This window comes from Polychytrium aggregatum (genome assembly GCF_025602895.1).
Source record: "Polychytrium aggregatum strain JEL109 chromosome Unknown BJ171scaffold_11, whole genome shotgun sequence".
Taxonomy (NCBI): Eukaryota; Fungi; Chytridiomycota; class Chytridiomycetes; order Polychytriales; genus Polychytrium; species Polychytrium aggregatum.
In genome coordinates this window covers 230277-244841 of record NW_026516213.1, presented here as the reverse complement: position 1 = coordinate 244841, position 14565 = coordinate 230277, and the positions used below count along the sequence as shown (strand labels likewise).

At 58.3% G+C, this 14565-nt stretch overlaps 4 protein-coding genes across 4 annotated transcripts; 1 reads left to right on the top strand and 3 right to left on the bottom strand.

Moving 5' to 3' along the window:
• Window positions 1–340: 340 nt before the first annotated feature.
• Window positions 341–3432, bottom strand: BJ171DRAFT_28351 (uncharacterized protein). Its single transcript, XM_053106928.1, has 5 exons — window positions 2980–3432; window positions 2373–2808; window positions 2216–2256; window positions 652–2119; window positions 341–555 (listed from the first exon to the last, which is right to left on the bottom strand). Exons 1-5 carry the CDS (start codon window positions 3126–3128, stop codon window positions 460–462), a joined length of 2190 nt encoding a protein of 729 aa, XP_052968407.1. The 5' UTR covers window positions 3129–3432; the 3' UTR covers window positions 341–459.
• On the bottom strand, window positions 3390–8641 carry BJ171DRAFT_440406 (Spc98 family-domain-containing protein). The gene is made up of 20 exons (XM_053108054.1): window positions 8418–8641; window positions 8250–8313; window positions 8070–8128; window positions 7741–7811; window positions 7550–7642; window positions 7040–7441; window positions 6554–6749; window positions 6376–6470; window positions 6086–6274; window positions 5892–5988; window positions 5608–5791; window positions 5368–5503; window positions 5061–5265; window positions 4860–4948; window positions 4635–4763; window positions 4401–4478; window positions 4209–4289; window positions 3951–4061; window positions 3755–3841; window positions 3390–3600 (listed from the first exon to the last, which is right to left on the bottom strand). The coding sequence occupies exons 1-20, from the start codon at window positions 8557–8559 to the stop codon at window positions 3592–3594; spliced, it is 2517 nt and encodes an 838-aa protein (XP_052968406.1). The 5' UTR covers window positions 8560–8641; the 3' UTR covers window positions 3390–3591.
• BJ171DRAFT_497265 (uncharacterized protein) lies at window positions 8642–11387 on the top strand. The gene is made up of 9 exons (XM_053110277.1): window positions 8642–8848; window positions 9006–9202; window positions 9350–9373; window positions 9517–9537; window positions 9817–10002; window positions 10157–10303; window positions 10401–10465; window positions 10593–10889; window positions 11043–11387. Exons 1-9 carry the CDS (start codon window positions 8759–8761, stop codon window positions 11231–11233), a joined length of 1218 nt encoding a protein of 405 aa, XP_052968405.1. The 5' UTR covers window positions 8642–8758; the 3' UTR covers window positions 11234–11387.
• BJ171DRAFT_497264 (major facilitator superfamily domain-containing protein) lies at window positions 11388–14360 on the bottom strand. The gene is made up of 5 exons (XM_053110276.1): window positions 13945–14360; window positions 13541–13672; window positions 13142–13384; window positions 12285–12915; window positions 11388–12094 (listed from the first exon to the last, which is right to left on the bottom strand). Exons 1-5 carry the CDS (start codon window positions 14212–14214, stop codon window positions 11637–11639), a joined length of 1734 nt encoding a protein of 577 aa, XP_052968404.1. The 5' UTR covers window positions 14215–14360; the 3' UTR covers window positions 11388–11636.
• Window positions 14361–14565: the final 205 nt, after the last annotated feature.

Here is a 14565-nt window from a genome sequence, read left to right as displayed (position 1 = left end):
TAGATCGAACGAGTCGCTCGGCGTGTGTTCTTGGCCTTGGAGCATCTCTGGCGATGGATGGGTGTATTCAGGATCCAGACCATGACGGCACACCAAGCCCATAAACAGAGTATTCCGCTTCGATGCACTGTAATATCGACGTCGGCCTCAGCGCGGAGAGGTGCCCCGTCACTTCTTGCAGGACTTGTACAGGTACCAGCGATGTACTGTTGGCAGCACATTATAATCTCATCTGCCAGCTATCGCTCTTCTCGGATGATGCGGTTGTGCTCGTTCAGCTGCTGGGTTGTTGGGAAGCCCACGTCCCAGAATCTTCAATTCCACCAGAGCAGGGAGGGGTGCAAGCCATCAGAATCGAGATGTTGAGAGGAGGAAGTCGCATGAAATCGAACTCTGGTTGCCGATGCTTCGATGGTGGATCACAAAGTGAGGGCGCCATCGACAGTGGGTGGAATTCACTCACCCCGGGGGAGATGTCGGCGGAGGCTGATACAGGTATTTGTGCCGAGACACCTTGTTCAACTGTTGTTTGTCGTGACCAACCTCCTTAAAGTACTATAACATCATCAAATACAGTATGAGGTCGTCTGGGTCATCCAGCGAGCATCCAGCGGGCATCCAGCGGACATCGAGTGCAGACGCTGTTCATACCAGATGGCAGTTGTGGCAGTCCGTGCCATGCAGACAGCTCCGGTCCTCCTTCTTTCGAAACACTTGCTTGTACTTGTAAGCCACATCCGGCCGTCGCCAGCCCTCCACTCGCTCGTCTTCCTTGGCAGACGTAACGGCGGCAGCAGATGCTGGTTTATCGCTCTTGATCCGACCGGTGGTGCTGCTTGCCTGCCCATCTTTACTACCGCCTCCATCCTTGGAACCAGCGTCGTTCCTGGCGCCACTTTCCGTCTTTCGAACGCTGGGCTCTCGGCGGCCGTTCTCGTCGTTTGTTAAGAGGACATGGTTTGGGTTTGGCCTTGGGCCACTCTCCGGCGCCTTGGCTTCCAGGATTGAGTCGGATTTCGCCCGCTTCAGCATTTTGCGTGTGGATAGGCTGGGCGACGGAAGAGGCTCCATGTCGTCTCCCAGCCACTCGGGCGAGCGGGTTTGTGCGGCCGCCGACGTCATATTCTCCGCGCCTTGTTCTTCCATCACAGAATATTCCTCCAAGCGAGAGTTGGGACGCTTCAGTGCGCCCTTGGTCGTCTGGTGGTCATGATGCTTCTTGAGCATCGATATCGGTCTGCGCGTGAGATCGACAGATACCGTGCTTTCAACTAACGGCAATTTAGACTTGCCGAGACCGGGACCCGCCCGTCCTCTGGCGAGTGGGGTCTCCTTGACGAGGATCCGCGGCGGACGGACGTTGGATATCGGCGTTTCGAGCATTGCAGATTCCTGGGCCGGCTGCTGCAGTCGCTGTGGCCGTTTCGGCCGCGCTGGTGTCTCAAACGCCAGAACAACGTCGTCATTCAGTTCCTCGTCGTCCCCGTCATCGTTGCAGTGAATATCTGCGTCTTTGCCTTGGTCGTTCAGAGCGCTTTTGACTTTGCTCTCTCCTTGGTGCGCGTTGCTGCTCTCGTCTTGATCATCTGAGATGCTCTCATCCAATTCCACTTGGGCGGGCACATCCTCGCTCCGGCTCTTGTCCGCGACGATTTGCCTTGGCTTAATCGGGAAAGGGAACAGATCCTCGATGTAGTCCAGCATCGAGCTACGAATCGCTCGCGAGCTCTGGGAGGCTGGCGTACCTTCGAGCTCCGGCGAACTTGACGGATCACGGCTACGGGGTGCACGATGTTGTGGCGATAAGATGCGACTCTTGCTTCGACCACCAGCTTCTGGTTGAAAGAACAAAGCCATGTCGTCCTGACTACCACGGCGATCGCCATGGCCGCCACCGTTTGGATCATGCCCATGCTCGCCGCGACGATGGCTGTCGTCTGTGTCATTGGCTTCCCTGTCGCCAGCATCGCTGTCTTCCTTGTCTGTATCAATGACGATGACGGACTGCCGCCGCTCCGATGGTGTCGGCGGCATTCTGCGCGGCGTTGGCATGGACGAGAGTTCGGGCGAGGTTGGTGTGGATGCTGCCAGCGGCCGCGGCGGAATCGGGCTGGACAGACTGTGGAGAAAGAGCGTCAGACGACATGAGCGATAGCCTTCATACAGGATGCCATTCTGCACAAACCGCGGGCCGGATGTCCGTCCGCGATATTACCGTTGGCGTGTATTCGGGGTTGGGATGGCAGATCGGCTTGTCTGGTGGGTACGGGAGAGGCCAACATGAACAAGATTAGACCATGGTCGCCAATCAAGTGCTACAGCGATGGAGTAGACGATACGAGCAACAGAGCAGAGGCTCGACAGACACTCACTCCTGCGGGCGACCGGGCCCTGGGCGCTTGCTGCAGTCCATCGGCATCTGTGTCAGCCAGAGCGCTGTCGAGACCTTGGAGCAGCCCGGAGTGGGACGACAGCACAGCGTCGAGGGTAATCCACGGCGTATCTTTCCAGGCCTTGGCAAGCGATCTAAGCAGCGGATTCCACCTCCCGGCCAAGGGTTCATCGTTGCTGGGTTCGTTCGCCGACTCGGCACCGCGAGGTTTGTCGTCGCTGCCGCTGTCGTTGGTTGTGCGGGTTTCGTCAGGGCTGATCTGTGGGGTTTGCTGACCATGGCATTGGCGACACTGATAGCCGCGGCGCTGTCTAGGTGCATCATCGTCGGCCACGTCATCGAAGGCCTCGGCTTGCGAGTGGATGGTCATGTATTTGCCCTCAAGCTGGGAGATGCGCACGAGCGCCGTCTGGTAGCTGCGGGAGAGGTCGCCAAAGGGGTTAATGGCTCCCTGAAAGCCAACGAAGCACCATGCTGCCAAATGGATTGCTCAGCGTCCTGCATGCAACTACGGCCGAGGCCCCGAGACCTGCAACTGAAGAACGAGCAACTGAAGAACCGGCACGGCTCGGGCAGAGGCCACTTACGATCGACGCAAGGTCAACAGCTCCTCCTGCAACGAATCGCGCTCTTCGATGATGTGTGCGGCATGTCGCTCTACTGCCTCTCGCACGGCTGCGGCGACGGGCCGAACGTGGTATTGAGTGTGGTATTGGGCGTGGTATTGGGCGTGCATAGATGCATTTCAGAGGCGGGAGGTTTAGAGCCGATGAATGGGCACGACGGAAACGCTGGGAGCTCTGTCCAGGCCGGGGATCGGGATGCAAAGACAAGGATGCTGGCCAAGGGAGCCACTGGGCAGCCTGCATGATGGCAGCTGACCTCGGTTGACCTCGTCGACGTGGGCTAGGTGCAGGCTCTGCAGGGCAGAGCGAAACGACATGGCGGGCGAGGGCGATCGGAAGCAGAGGCGGCCAAGAGCAAATGCTCGAAAGGACCATGTTTGGCGCGGTTGGAGCAGCGCAGTCGTCCCCAACCCACACAAGCACAACCACACGAATGCTCACGATGCTCACGCTGGATGTTGGGGGTGACTCGGGACGGAGAAGCACAGATCCAGCGATCGAGCAGCGATGAGTCCTGACCAGCGCGCGGTGCGTTGGGGGCAAGCCGGGATCTCTCTTTTATTGTTGCATTCCTCAATAGAACTGCGATACGCAGAAGAGCGGTGCAGGGATGGCCACGAAAGACGGCGTGTCGCAAGGGAAGGACAGCAGAGGCATGTTGCAAAAGGAAGCGAGCGAGATAGTGAGTAATCGTATCCAGACTGCGTGTGCCGGACACCCTCGCAGGGCTACTTGCCTCGTTGAAATTCACTCTGAAGTTCAGGAACTTGAGGTTCGAATCCGGATAGGCCGAGAGCGAGGCGAGCAGGTCTTTGAGCTCGTCCTGGATACAACACAGCAAAAGTGCGTTGCCGATCAATAAACTGGGCCAATCGACCTACTGGGGCAGCTCTGCGGGATCTCGTTTCTGCGGGACTGGGCGCCACACATACCCTGAAGGCTTTGGATACGCCGCTGATCATCGACCGTATCTTCTCGAGCTTTTCAGGGTCCAGAACAGCGACATCGCTGGTGTGATCGCCCGAGGCAAGGCCAATCGACTTCTATGTTGGGCACGAGAAAGGGTGCATACAGATATTCCCTCAGAGTGAGCAGGGAGGGACGCAGTTGCGTGGCTCAAGACGGATGCGCACGCCTATACGGATGGAGAGATACAGCAACCATCCGCGCATTGGGATCGCTGCACCCACCTCGAGTCTTTGCCTGTACTTTGTCTTTTCGTTGTCACTCCTCAGCCGCAGAGCGATCATGCAGTAGTCATGCAGTGCATCCTGTGCGAAAGTGGATGTTGGGCAGGGAAAGTTGACCGCGGAGGTCAGCACCAGCACCAGCACCAGCACCAGCACCAGCACCAGCACCAGCACCAGCACCAGCAGGCCCACCTGCACTTGCTTGAACTTGAGAATGATTTCAAACAGCTTCAGGAACCGACTTGAGATCGACACTTGCGACGGGCCCGGCTGAGCATCCAAATCAAGTCACAGCATTCGGTTAGGACCCAGACATAATATACCAGCATCGAAACGAAGCCAACCGGAGGAGAGCGAGGGTCCGGGCGAGAGACTTTGTCCGCTGTCAAGCCAAACAATCGATCCTGATTCTCAGCGCAAACTCACCATCGTGGCCAAGAAAGACTTGGTCAAGATGTTGTTTAGATACCGTATGTGTGCCGTGATGAGTTGGTCCAGGTCGCCAGGCTTGGACTTGATGAACCCATAGAGCTCGTCCCAGGAGCACTCGAGAACCTGATCGCGGTGGTCACGGACCCGTGAGGCACAACATCGGCAGACACATGAGTGGCTTGCCACACGACGCAGCGCTGCCGCTGGATCTGTACTCACCTCAAACTGCATGTAGTACTGCAACTGCTGAATGAAATGGATCATTTCGCCCCAGACAACGTGACACGTGTGCACGTCCTTTCGTACATCTGCCATGGAGAGAAGTGGGGCGGGTAAGTACGAGCGTCTGGAGGGATTCGGATATCTCATGCACGCGGCAGTAGACCAAGGAAAGGATCGCTCCAAGACTGGGACAGCTACCTTCCAGCCGCCGGAAGCTATTCGCCGTCTGCATGTGCCGGGTCCATGTTGTCGAAAGCACATGCTCAATGCGCTTGAGCCGCCAGAGGAACGAAAACAGCTTGAGATAGGTCATCATGGCGTCCGGGTTCAGGATGGTGTTGAGCGGCGGATCGACATAGTAGTCCAACGTGAAGACATCCCATCCGGTGTCGCCCTCAGACATCTGCGGGATTGAGGCGAGGGAGAGTCAGTGCAAGGCCAAGCGGCCGGGCGGACGAGCTTCGCACAGCGACTGCTACATTCACAGAGGCATTTCGGTGCATACCTCGAGCAAGCGAACATCCAGACGCCGAACGATATCCGGGTGGTCGTACTGTGCATTTGATGCTCGAATGGCGGCCTCCAGGGTCGCCGTGATGTTGTGTTTGAATGTGAGCGCGGCCGATTTCGAGAGGCTTGGCCTGCCGACCGTCAAGAAACCCAACCCTGGTCAGACAGAGGGTTGCTGCAAAGCTGCAGAACGCCGCGAGACCCGCACACCGCATGCACACACGGCCCAACGTACCCAAGCGTATCCATGAGGTACTGCACAAAATCGCCTTGGCCAAGGAGCAGGTATCGCTTGAGCGCCATCAGGTGCTCAATCAGCTTGAACTTTCCAAACAGAGAGTCGAGTAGGTACTGGCTGGTCAGGGTGTATCCCGTGTCGATGGTGGCCTCCAGCGAGCTGTAGTCGTCGAAACTGAGTCCTGCAGCACCCGCAACGGCATGTCAGAGAGCAGCAAAAGCCGAGACCACAGCGTCCATTTCACCCACTCACGGAGTCGGCAATCAGCGCCGGCAGCCTACCCTTTTGGTTCGATGATTCTTTGCTCCGCCGAACCACAAACGACTCGTCGCCGCAGTCAAACCGGATAAAGTTGATGGACTTTCCAATGAGCAGTATCTGCACGGACGAATGCCATGGCCGTTAACGACCGCCAGCTGAGGTTTCGAAGCGATACAGCTCCAAGTTGCATCCACGGAGAGCTCGGACGAATTACCTTCTTTGCCACAGCCGAGTTGATGAATGCCGGCACCATCTCCAGACGAATGCTGTACTTTGTGCGCCAGTGGTTCTCGTGGTCCACCAGGTCCGGTGACGAAAACGCAATGAAGAACTCTTCGTACGGATCCTCGAGCTCGCCCTCATAGATCCAGCGCTTCAGCATGTCATAGAAGGGCTTGGTCACCTGTTGAGTGAGTGCCAGAGCATGCAAAGGCAAGGCCGTGGTGAGCGCTGTGATGTCGCCATTACCAGAGGAGCATAGTTGCAGTCAAGGAGCATACCTACCTTCACCAACAACGACTGGATAAACGATTTGACGAGTGGGTCGCCATGGTTGTTGTAGTTGTGGATCTGTGATATCAGAGCACCGCCGCGGTGTCCTGAAGCCGATGAAACCTCATTCAGAATCTCGGTTGCCCAAACGAGATCCAGTGCAGCACTCGACCAAGGGCGTGATGCAGACCTCGAACGGCATCGATCAGGACATTCAGTACTCTGAGGCGCTGCAGAGGGTCGTGCGTCCAGACACAAAGGCGCTTGAGAGTCAGCCCCTTGCCCAGGAATCTGGCCGGGTCGCCTGGTTCCTGAAGCTGAGCCTCGATGACAGCCACAAATCGATAGTAATCGGTGATCTCGCTTTGCAGGGCCGATGCAAAGCTCTGCAATGCAAGGAGTGTGGGTCAAAGCCGTGTGAGTCGATAAAGCATCGGCGATCAGCCGAAGCAGCCCGTATCCAGGGAGTCGCGAGATAAGGGTATTCACAGGGAACCGTGCAGGCGTAAGCCAGCAGCAAAACTGCGCCGTTTAAGGAATAGGCAATCGCCCATGGCCATAGAAAACGCAGAGGAAACGTCGACAAGCACGACCTCGCATGCGATCGAGATCACAGAAGGAGCAAGTAGAAGCGGCAGCAATCCAAGCCATGGTCGACTGAGGCCGAGATTCGCACCTGGCAGATCAGACCTTGCGAGGGGTCGCGCTGGGACTCTTGGACAAACAGGCCGATCTTGCGGTAGAGCAGTCCCATCTCGCTGAGCTTGGCGAGAAGGCCACGGACGGGGTTGGAAATGTTGGCGGAGGGATCAACCACATAGGCGTCGTGTTCAGCCCGGTAGTGGATGTATCGGCCGTCGATGCCCTGGAATACAAAGACAATGTCTCGCAGCAGATGAGCCTCGGGTACGGGAGTGTCGTCGTCAGCGTAGTAGCTGTTGAGGAGTTGCATCTTGGACAGCATCCGGTCGGACGCCGAGGTGTGCTCGACACTTGGAACGGGCTCGAAACTCGACAAGCTTTCAGCAACCTTCTCCTCGACCAAGTCTCGGTGCTGGCGGATACTGGAGGACAAAATCTACCCAGTAGAATGGCGAAGCAGCAGGTACGTTGTGAGGAGATGCATCGAAGACTACAAACAGCCGGACAATGACACTGATGTATCCGTCATTGGTTGCCCACATACCTGCGAAAGTCCGGGCGATGCCAGACTAGCCTCACTCTGGTCTCCGACGGCCATGAGAAAGTACAGGATCTCGAAGCGCCGCTTGAGGGCATGCTGTAGGTTGAGGCAGGCAGACCAGAATGGTCAGAGAACAGCCCCAAGAGCGATCCGACGACGGCGATCCGAGCTCGGTAAGGCGGCAGCGACAATACCTTGGTGCAGAGGCTCGCATGGAGCCGAGAAAACTGCAGAGCCGAGTCTGAGTTGCCGGCCTTGCGGAGGACTGGAGCAAGCCCAAATATCGCATTGCCGACAGCGACAGTGCAGATCGTCGAGTCCGGTGGCATGGATCCGCCCAGTGCGAAGAATCATGGTGAGTTGGTTGGAGCGCTGCTGCATTTGCCCATGCCGTCGGAACTGCCACGTCCCTGGGCCGTCCATACGGTGTCTATTATACTCCCGTCGATCCAACAAGGCTGTATGCCCTGAACAGACAACGATCGATCGCGGAGGCGAGAGTCAAGGGAATCGAAAGACATACGCTTCTTCTTGATCATCGAGACGACGTGGTGTTCATCGCGGGCCATGGTGCTCATGCGGCTTCAGACACCATTCAGAAAAGCAGAGAGTAAGAGGGCAGAAAACAAGAAACATCCAAGAGCTGGAGCAGCACCCGAGTCCCCCTCCACACGACGATCGCGAGCTGGCGGATCGAGTCTACCTGGAGAGGATCTGGAGGGCGGATCCACAGAGCTCCTGGATCTCGCCTTCGGTCTTGATCCCAGCTGCATGCCAGAGAGTACGGCGGCAGGAAAGACGGATTAGCGAGCACGGCGGCGCCAGAGGGCGGCGATGTGGGCAGCAAGTGCATTTGGCAAGCGCTGCGTACCTGGATCAGCCGTGTGCTGAACGAGCGATCTGACATTTGCAGCCACGGCCGAGGACGACGACGAGAGCATCGACGGCGGCAGCACCGACGCAGGCGAGGCCAGACGGGACTGCGGCTGATCCTGACCAAGCATCGAACGCATAAACGGAGACGATACGGGCTCGGCGGCGTCGCCAGTCGGATGGGAGCCGGGGTGGTGGTGGGCTGGGCAGCAGCTTGGGTTTGCGATCGAGCGAGAGGATGCTGGGTCGGTGCTGGCGGCGTTGCCTGCACCAGGAGCCGGGCGCCAACGAAATGGGCCCTGCCTGGATCGCACCCGCCCATCTCGCCCCTGCATCACGATGAGCTCCGTATCCATCGAAGCCCTCGGCTCCGTCGTCAAGCATCAGCTCGACTCTGTCTCGGACGAGCTGCGGGAGATCAGTCTGCAGGTGAGCCGGCCTTTCAGCGTCCCCGCCGAGTCAAGGCTGCCTTTGGGGGTTTCTGCCAGCATCCAATACTACCCCCAGACACACATCTCGCCCCAGATGCATGTCGCCCACAGCTAATACATGCCACTGGCCTGGCCCGTCTGGCCGTCCCGCGCAGATCCATGCCCGTCCCGAACTTGCCTATGAGGAGGTCTTTGCTCACGAGCTGCTGACGGACTATCTCGAGCGAAAGGGCTTTCGGGTCGTCCGACAGGCGTGCGGACTCAAGACCGCTTTCGTCGCCGAGTACACCTCTGCAGCCGCCCAGAATGCCCCAGCGTCAAGCAAGGTCGCTACTGTCGGCTTTCTCTCCGAGTATGTCCAAGTTGCCAACTGCGCTGATCAGCAGCCGTCCTATGACAGACAATACCTATCGCTGAGCCGATGCCCTATCGAACGAGCTTTCCTCGCCTCTGCGATAATCACTGACCAAAACACCCACCCCCGCACTGCCCCTTCCAGATTCGATGCTCTGCCCAAGATCGGGTATGTCGAGACATGCGCATCGATGATGCATAGGCTGGCAAGCAACGGCGCGCAGACTGGCAAGCAGTGCGTTCGTCATCGACTAACACTGCAACCGAACCAACTCTCGGCCTGGTGGCAATCTGTCGAAATCGGACACCAAGACATGCATGCGGCCACAATCTGTAGGTGTCAATCGCTATCATCTTGTTCTCGACTCAGTTCTTGCTTGACGCATGGGTCCTCATGCTCGACGACACTGCTGTCTCGGTCGTGGTACTCTTGGGTGCTCTGCTCCTGGCTTGTCCGAGCGGGCGACGCTTTGGCGGACCTCGGCCTGCGTGGAGGATGGGCTGCTCCCACGATCGAGACATTGGGAAGCAAGTGCTCCCCACGGCCCAGGGCCATGGTCTCGCCGGGGTGTGCGCTGATGACCCCTCACTCCGACAACACTCGCTCGCCAGGATTGCTATCTGCGGAGTCGCAGCGGCCCTTGGATTCAAGGCGGCCGTCGACAAGTTTGGAATTGCAGCCCACCTGAAGGTGTTTGGGTCGCCGGCTGAGGAAACCACTGGTGGAAAGATCCATATGATCAAGGCCGGCGCCTTTGAGAATGTCGACCTGGCCCTCATGGCTCATCCCGGCAACGCGTATGTGACTGGCACGGACGATGGGACAAATCGCTGGTTTGGCTTTGGCGCTGGGAACCCTCCCCCGATCCTGGTCTCGTTGGGGGGAGGAGTGCACGCTCGGGCATCCATTCGGGCTTTTGCTAACGGCAGTCGCGACGACATGTCGATGCAGCGACTTTGTCTATGCTCAGTACTTGGCCTTGCAGGGCCTGCATGTCAGCTACCACGGCAAGTCTTCCCACGCCGCGGCCGCTCCCTGGGACGGCGTCAACGCCCTGGATGCCGTAGTGATGGCCTACAACTCGATCTCGATGCTGAGGTAAGCCGCACAGCGGTCAATGTCTGCAACTTGGTGGGGCACTACCGTCGAGGCGGCCCGTGGTTGCTCATCGCTCCGTCATCTGCGTATCCCAAAGACAACAGAGCCTGCCCACCAACCGAGTCCATGGCATCATCACCAACGGCGGAGCTGCTCCAAACAGTAAGCTGGCGCAGTGGGAGTGTCAGCGGCGGCAAGTCGATGACAGAGCTGCAGGCGTATGTCCTGGCCGATGCACCATGTCGTGCAAGACGGTATCAGCGCCCTTACCTCGTTGCTGCCATCCCAGCCATCCCCGACTTTGCCTCGTCGATCTACTACATCCGGTCTCAGCGACTCGCGCAGCTGAACGAGCTCAAGGCCAAGATCTTGGGCTGTCTCGAGGGAGCCGCAGCTGCAACCGGAGCCAGGCTTTCGCTCGAAGAGGAAGCGGCATTTGCCGACGTCCGACAAAACGAAGTGCTGGCGCGGCTCTACGACCGACACATTCGCTCCCTTGGGGCCACGATCGCCATGGACCGCAACAAGCAAGAAGAAATGCCCAAGGGCTCGACCGACATGGGCAATGTGACCCATGTGGTGCCTGGTACGCAGATAAAGTCGGATTACGATCGACGTAGAGGCTACGATGCCGATCCGGGTCTGGAGTAGCCTGTCATACGACTGCGACTCGGTGTGCTGCGATTTGCTATCTCCTCAGTCTCTCTCACACGGCCTCTGGACCTCGATCCCATTCCAGGCATCCATCCAATCTTTGACATTGGCTGCAATTCGGACATCCACACCGAAGACTTTCGCGAAGCAGCCAAGAGCCAGCTTGCCCACGAGCGCACCCTGCGGTGCGCTGCGGCCCTGTCGCTTGTCGGGCTCGAATGTGCGACGGACGCCCAGCTCCTGGCAGAGGCTACGGCCGATTTTGCCAGCAAGTAAAGCGATGCCAAGGCTGCGGTGCAACAACCGGGCCGGCTGGATCAAGGCACAGGATCAAGTGGCATCAAGTTATTGTCGCGGCATTCCCGTCTCGATGTGAATGGATCGCAGCTCCTGCTATCATTACGGCAATACATTGACACAATAGCACCTATCCGGAGACTGAAACAACGACAAAAACAGTGGCTCCATGATACGCTTCTCGAGGACAGCAGCGGCAGGGCAACATGAACAACAGCGGCAGTCGCTGTGGCCCTGCGTGGGGCGCAGCACAAGACATCCCATCTCGAGCAAGGGTCGGTGCTGTTGCTGTGCGGCTGCGAGGCTTTGAGTTGCAGCCATGGCAACGGCGGCAGAAACGACAGCGACAGCACCATCGACAGCTGAAGGAGCTAGGATTCTTTCAGGCCAGGCTCACATTGCTCTGGAAGGCCTCTTCAACCAGCGAGTCGACAATGTTCTCCTCGACTTCGCTCAGAATACTTTCGCGGTCAGTGTCGTAGGCCCAGGCAGCCGAATCGCTGGCCACGGGGAGCACAGACTCGCCGGCGGCTTGGCCGACTTCGTCCGCAGGGCGAGATAGGTCGACAACAGGAGCAAAATGGCGCGTTCGACACAGCAGCAACGACACCATGCCAAGAGTAAAGAAGCCGCCAATGATAAAGAAGATGAGGTTGGGCATGGTCCTGACGCTGGTCGAGTAGACGTAGCCGTAAAAGATGGGCGAGATGATCTTGGCAAGCTGGTCAATCAGCTCGAGGGCAGAGAAGAGGCGGGCTTGGTTGTCGGACGAAGTTGATCTCGAAAGCAGGCTGCGAGCAGTCGGACCCGCGACGATGCCAAAAGCATCAAACATGGCGACTGGATCACGGTGCGCCCAGCACGGCAGATCAAGACGGAGTTGGCGAATCAGTACGCTGCTCAGGTCAACGGGAAGGGGGGGGGAGAGGCTCACAGCTGGAGGCTACAGGCAGCAGCTGAACAAACATCGAGGCGCCGACTGGCTGATGGAATTGCAACCTGGAAGAACTACGCTTGTTCAGGCACTCACCGGCATAGAGCATCCAGCTCTCGGTTGCAAGACCAATCAGGGTGTAGCCCACAGCGAGCAACAGCAAGGCGATCTGGATGATTGTGATCTCGACGCGGATGCGAGTCAGCAGCGTTTTGCCCGTCGCAAACTTCTTCATCACGACGGGAAGCACCAGCGACATGTAGAAAATGCGGGCGAAGGATGCCACAAAGAGGAAGGTGCCGACTTGCAGAGAGTCCCAGCCAAAGCGCAGGTTGGTGTAGAGAACCAATCCGAAGGAGGATCCGCCCGTGGCCATGGCCATGCAAAAGTACATGAGCGCGACCAGGGTGCGAGAGCGGTTACTGCCCTCGCCGGCAAAGATGAGCACCGTCTGGTAGAAGGCTTCGCGGTAGTCGGCAAAGGAGGACAGCGTTGGCTTCTTGAGGCGGGCCGAAGTCGACCGGAACGAGTCGGCGGTCGAGCCACGCGGCGCAGAGGAGGACGATGCGGAAGGCTCGACCTGGTTAAGCAGGGACTCGGAGTCCGCCGACTCGACTGGCTCCAGCCTGGATGTCTTCTTGAGCGACTCGGGCAGAAACAGCAAGATGTACAACAGCACGATGCTGTCGAGCACCAACATCGTATAGAAGACATAGACCACTTCGATCTGCCAATCAGCAACGGAACAGGAGCGAGGGAGTCCTGTGTGAGTGCTTCCGTCTGGCACGGCGATCGCCATGGCTGAAGAAAGGCGAATGGCGGCGGCTCGGTCACCACCAAGGCCGAGCTGGCCGCAGAGATAACAGGGCTGCTGCCACCAGAGATGGGAGAAATGCCACAGCGGTGCCGGTGATACAGCACAGGAAACACCGACGGCCGAGTCGAGTCCATACCTTGGCAATGGCACCGCCGAGCAGGGGACCAATCATGAAGCCAAAGAAGATAATGGCCTCCATCAGGGTGAACTTTGTGGTTCGCTTCTCCTCCGGGGCAATGTCGGCAATGTACGCGTGCGAGATCATGACCAGGACCGACCACGAGCCACAGAGACCCGTGAAGATGCGGGCAACGACAAGCAGCCACAGACTTGCGTTGGTCAGGGCAATGAAGATCAGGGTGGAGGTGCCGACGAGGGCCTGAAGTCGTGATTGCGATCGCAGTGCGAGGTGAGCTACGCAGCTATGGCAGCAAGTTTGGCGGATACAGAGAAATCGACTCATGCAGCAAGATCAGCGTCCGGCGTCGGATTGCAAAGACATGCGGTCGCTGATCAACTGCCGGACGATACTTACGCCCACAAGCGGAACGGCCATGACGTACTTGCGTCCAAAGAGGTCTGAGAAGGCACCCAGGGCCGGCACGGAGAAGAACGCAGGAATGGCCAGGGCGATCTGGAGGAGGGTGGTCCAGCGAGCCACGATGGCCTGAAGGATGAAGCATGTCGCGGAAGGGAGCACAGGATCGTCAACACCAATGAACTCAGGGTGTCAATCGGGCCATGGCTGTGCCGGGAACGAATACGGAATGGTCGCGACAGCGTTGCCGAAGGGCGGGGGCGAGCGACAGAGACACGGCCAGATGGGCTGCCACTGTTGGCACTGTTGCCGGGGGTCTGCTCCTGGTGCAGCGGCGATGGCGATGGGAATGGCAACAACAACAATAACAACAACAGCGGTGGCTGTGGTCGCTGGCGTACCTGGACCTCTGGAGTTTTGCATTTGTTGAGGTCGGGCAGAGCAGCCGAGTTGCCGTCGGCGAAGAAGGCGCTAATGCCGGTGTCTTGGCAGACGATGAGGATGATGAAGAACTGCAGCGGTACGATCGCCATGGTCACCGAGAGGATGTGCAGGAACAGAGGCGGCACCAGGGTCTTCATTCTCGGCCGCCTCCACCACGGAAGCGGCTTTGGAGCGACGGCGTCGGCAGCGCCGGCCGAGAACAGCAGCGGCGACGATTCAGTCGACATGATAAGGGTGCGGGATCGAGAGCACAGGCCGACGACGACGGGGACAGCAGGGATTATTTATTCGGCGAGTTGGAGACGGAGACGAAGACAGGACGGGGGCAGAAGGAAGCGGGCTGGACGACACTGCAAATGGCGGCGAGGGGGTTGTGCGAGCGGGGCTCGTGGGAGGAGACCGCCTTGTGGGTTGTTTGTTGGCAGTGGGGAGTTTGCAGGGCAGTGCCGTGGCCGGTCGACGCAGTTGCTGTTGGTTGTTACTGGTTGTTACTGGTTGTTACTGGTTGTTACTGGTTGTTACTGGTTGTTGCTGGTTGTTACGAGTTGTTGCGGGTTGTTACGAGTTGTTACTGGCTG

Excerpts from the sequence above, each read along its gene's own strand:
- BJ171DRAFT_28351 (XM_053106928.1), bottom strand. The coding sequence starts at position 3,128 with ATGCACGCCCAATACCACGCCCAATACCACACTCAATACCACGTTCGG. Across the intron at positions 2,809-2,979 it reads CTGTTGACCTTGCGTCGATC|CTACCAGACGGCGCTCGTGC; the intron begins GTAAGTGGCCTC and ends CCTCTCCCGCAG. Across the intron at positions 2,120-2,215 it reads ACCCCGAATACACGCCAACG|TCTGTCCAGCCCGATTCCGC; the intron begins GTAATATCGCGG and ends CTTTCTCCACAG.
- BJ171DRAFT_440406 (XM_053108054.1), bottom strand. The coding sequence starts at position 8,559 with ATGCGTTCGATGCTTGGTCAGGATCAGCCGCAGTCCCGTCTGGCCTCG. Across the intron at positions 7,812-8,069 it reads CTCGATGATCAAGAAGAAGC|TCCTCCGCAAGGCCGGCAAC; the intron begins GTATGTCTTTCG and ends GGCTTGCTCCAG. Across the intron at positions 4,479-4,634 it reads AGTCTTTCTTGGCCACGATG|CCGGGCCCGTCGCAAGTGTC; the intron begins GTGAGTTTGCGC and ends TTGGATGCTCAG.
- BJ171DRAFT_497265 (XM_053110277.1), top strand. The coding sequence starts at position 8,759 with ATGAGCTCCGTATCCATCGAAGCCCTCGGCTCCGTCGTCAAGCATCAG. Across the intron at positions 10,003-10,156 it reads ATGGCTCATCCCGGCAACGC|CGACTTTGTCTATGCTCAGT; the intron begins GTATGTGACTGG and ends ATGTCGATGCAG. Across the intron at positions 10,466-10,592 it reads CGGCGGAGCTGCTCCAAACA|CCATCCCCGACTTTGCCTCG; the intron begins GTAAGCTGGCGC and ends CTGCCATCCCAG.
- BJ171DRAFT_497264 (XM_053110276.1), bottom strand. The coding sequence starts at position 14,214 with ATGTCGACTGAATCGTCGCCGCTGCTGTTCTCGGCCGGCGCTGCCGAC. Across the intron at positions 13,385-13,540 it reads TGGCCGTTCCGCTTGTGGGC|GCCCTCGTCGGCACCTCCAC; the intron begins GTAAGTATCGTC and ends TCACGACTTCAG. Across the intron at positions 12,095-12,284 it reads GAGCTGGATGCTCTATGCCG|TCGCCATGTTTGATGCTTTT; the intron begins GTGAGTGCCTGA and ends ACCGTGATCCAG.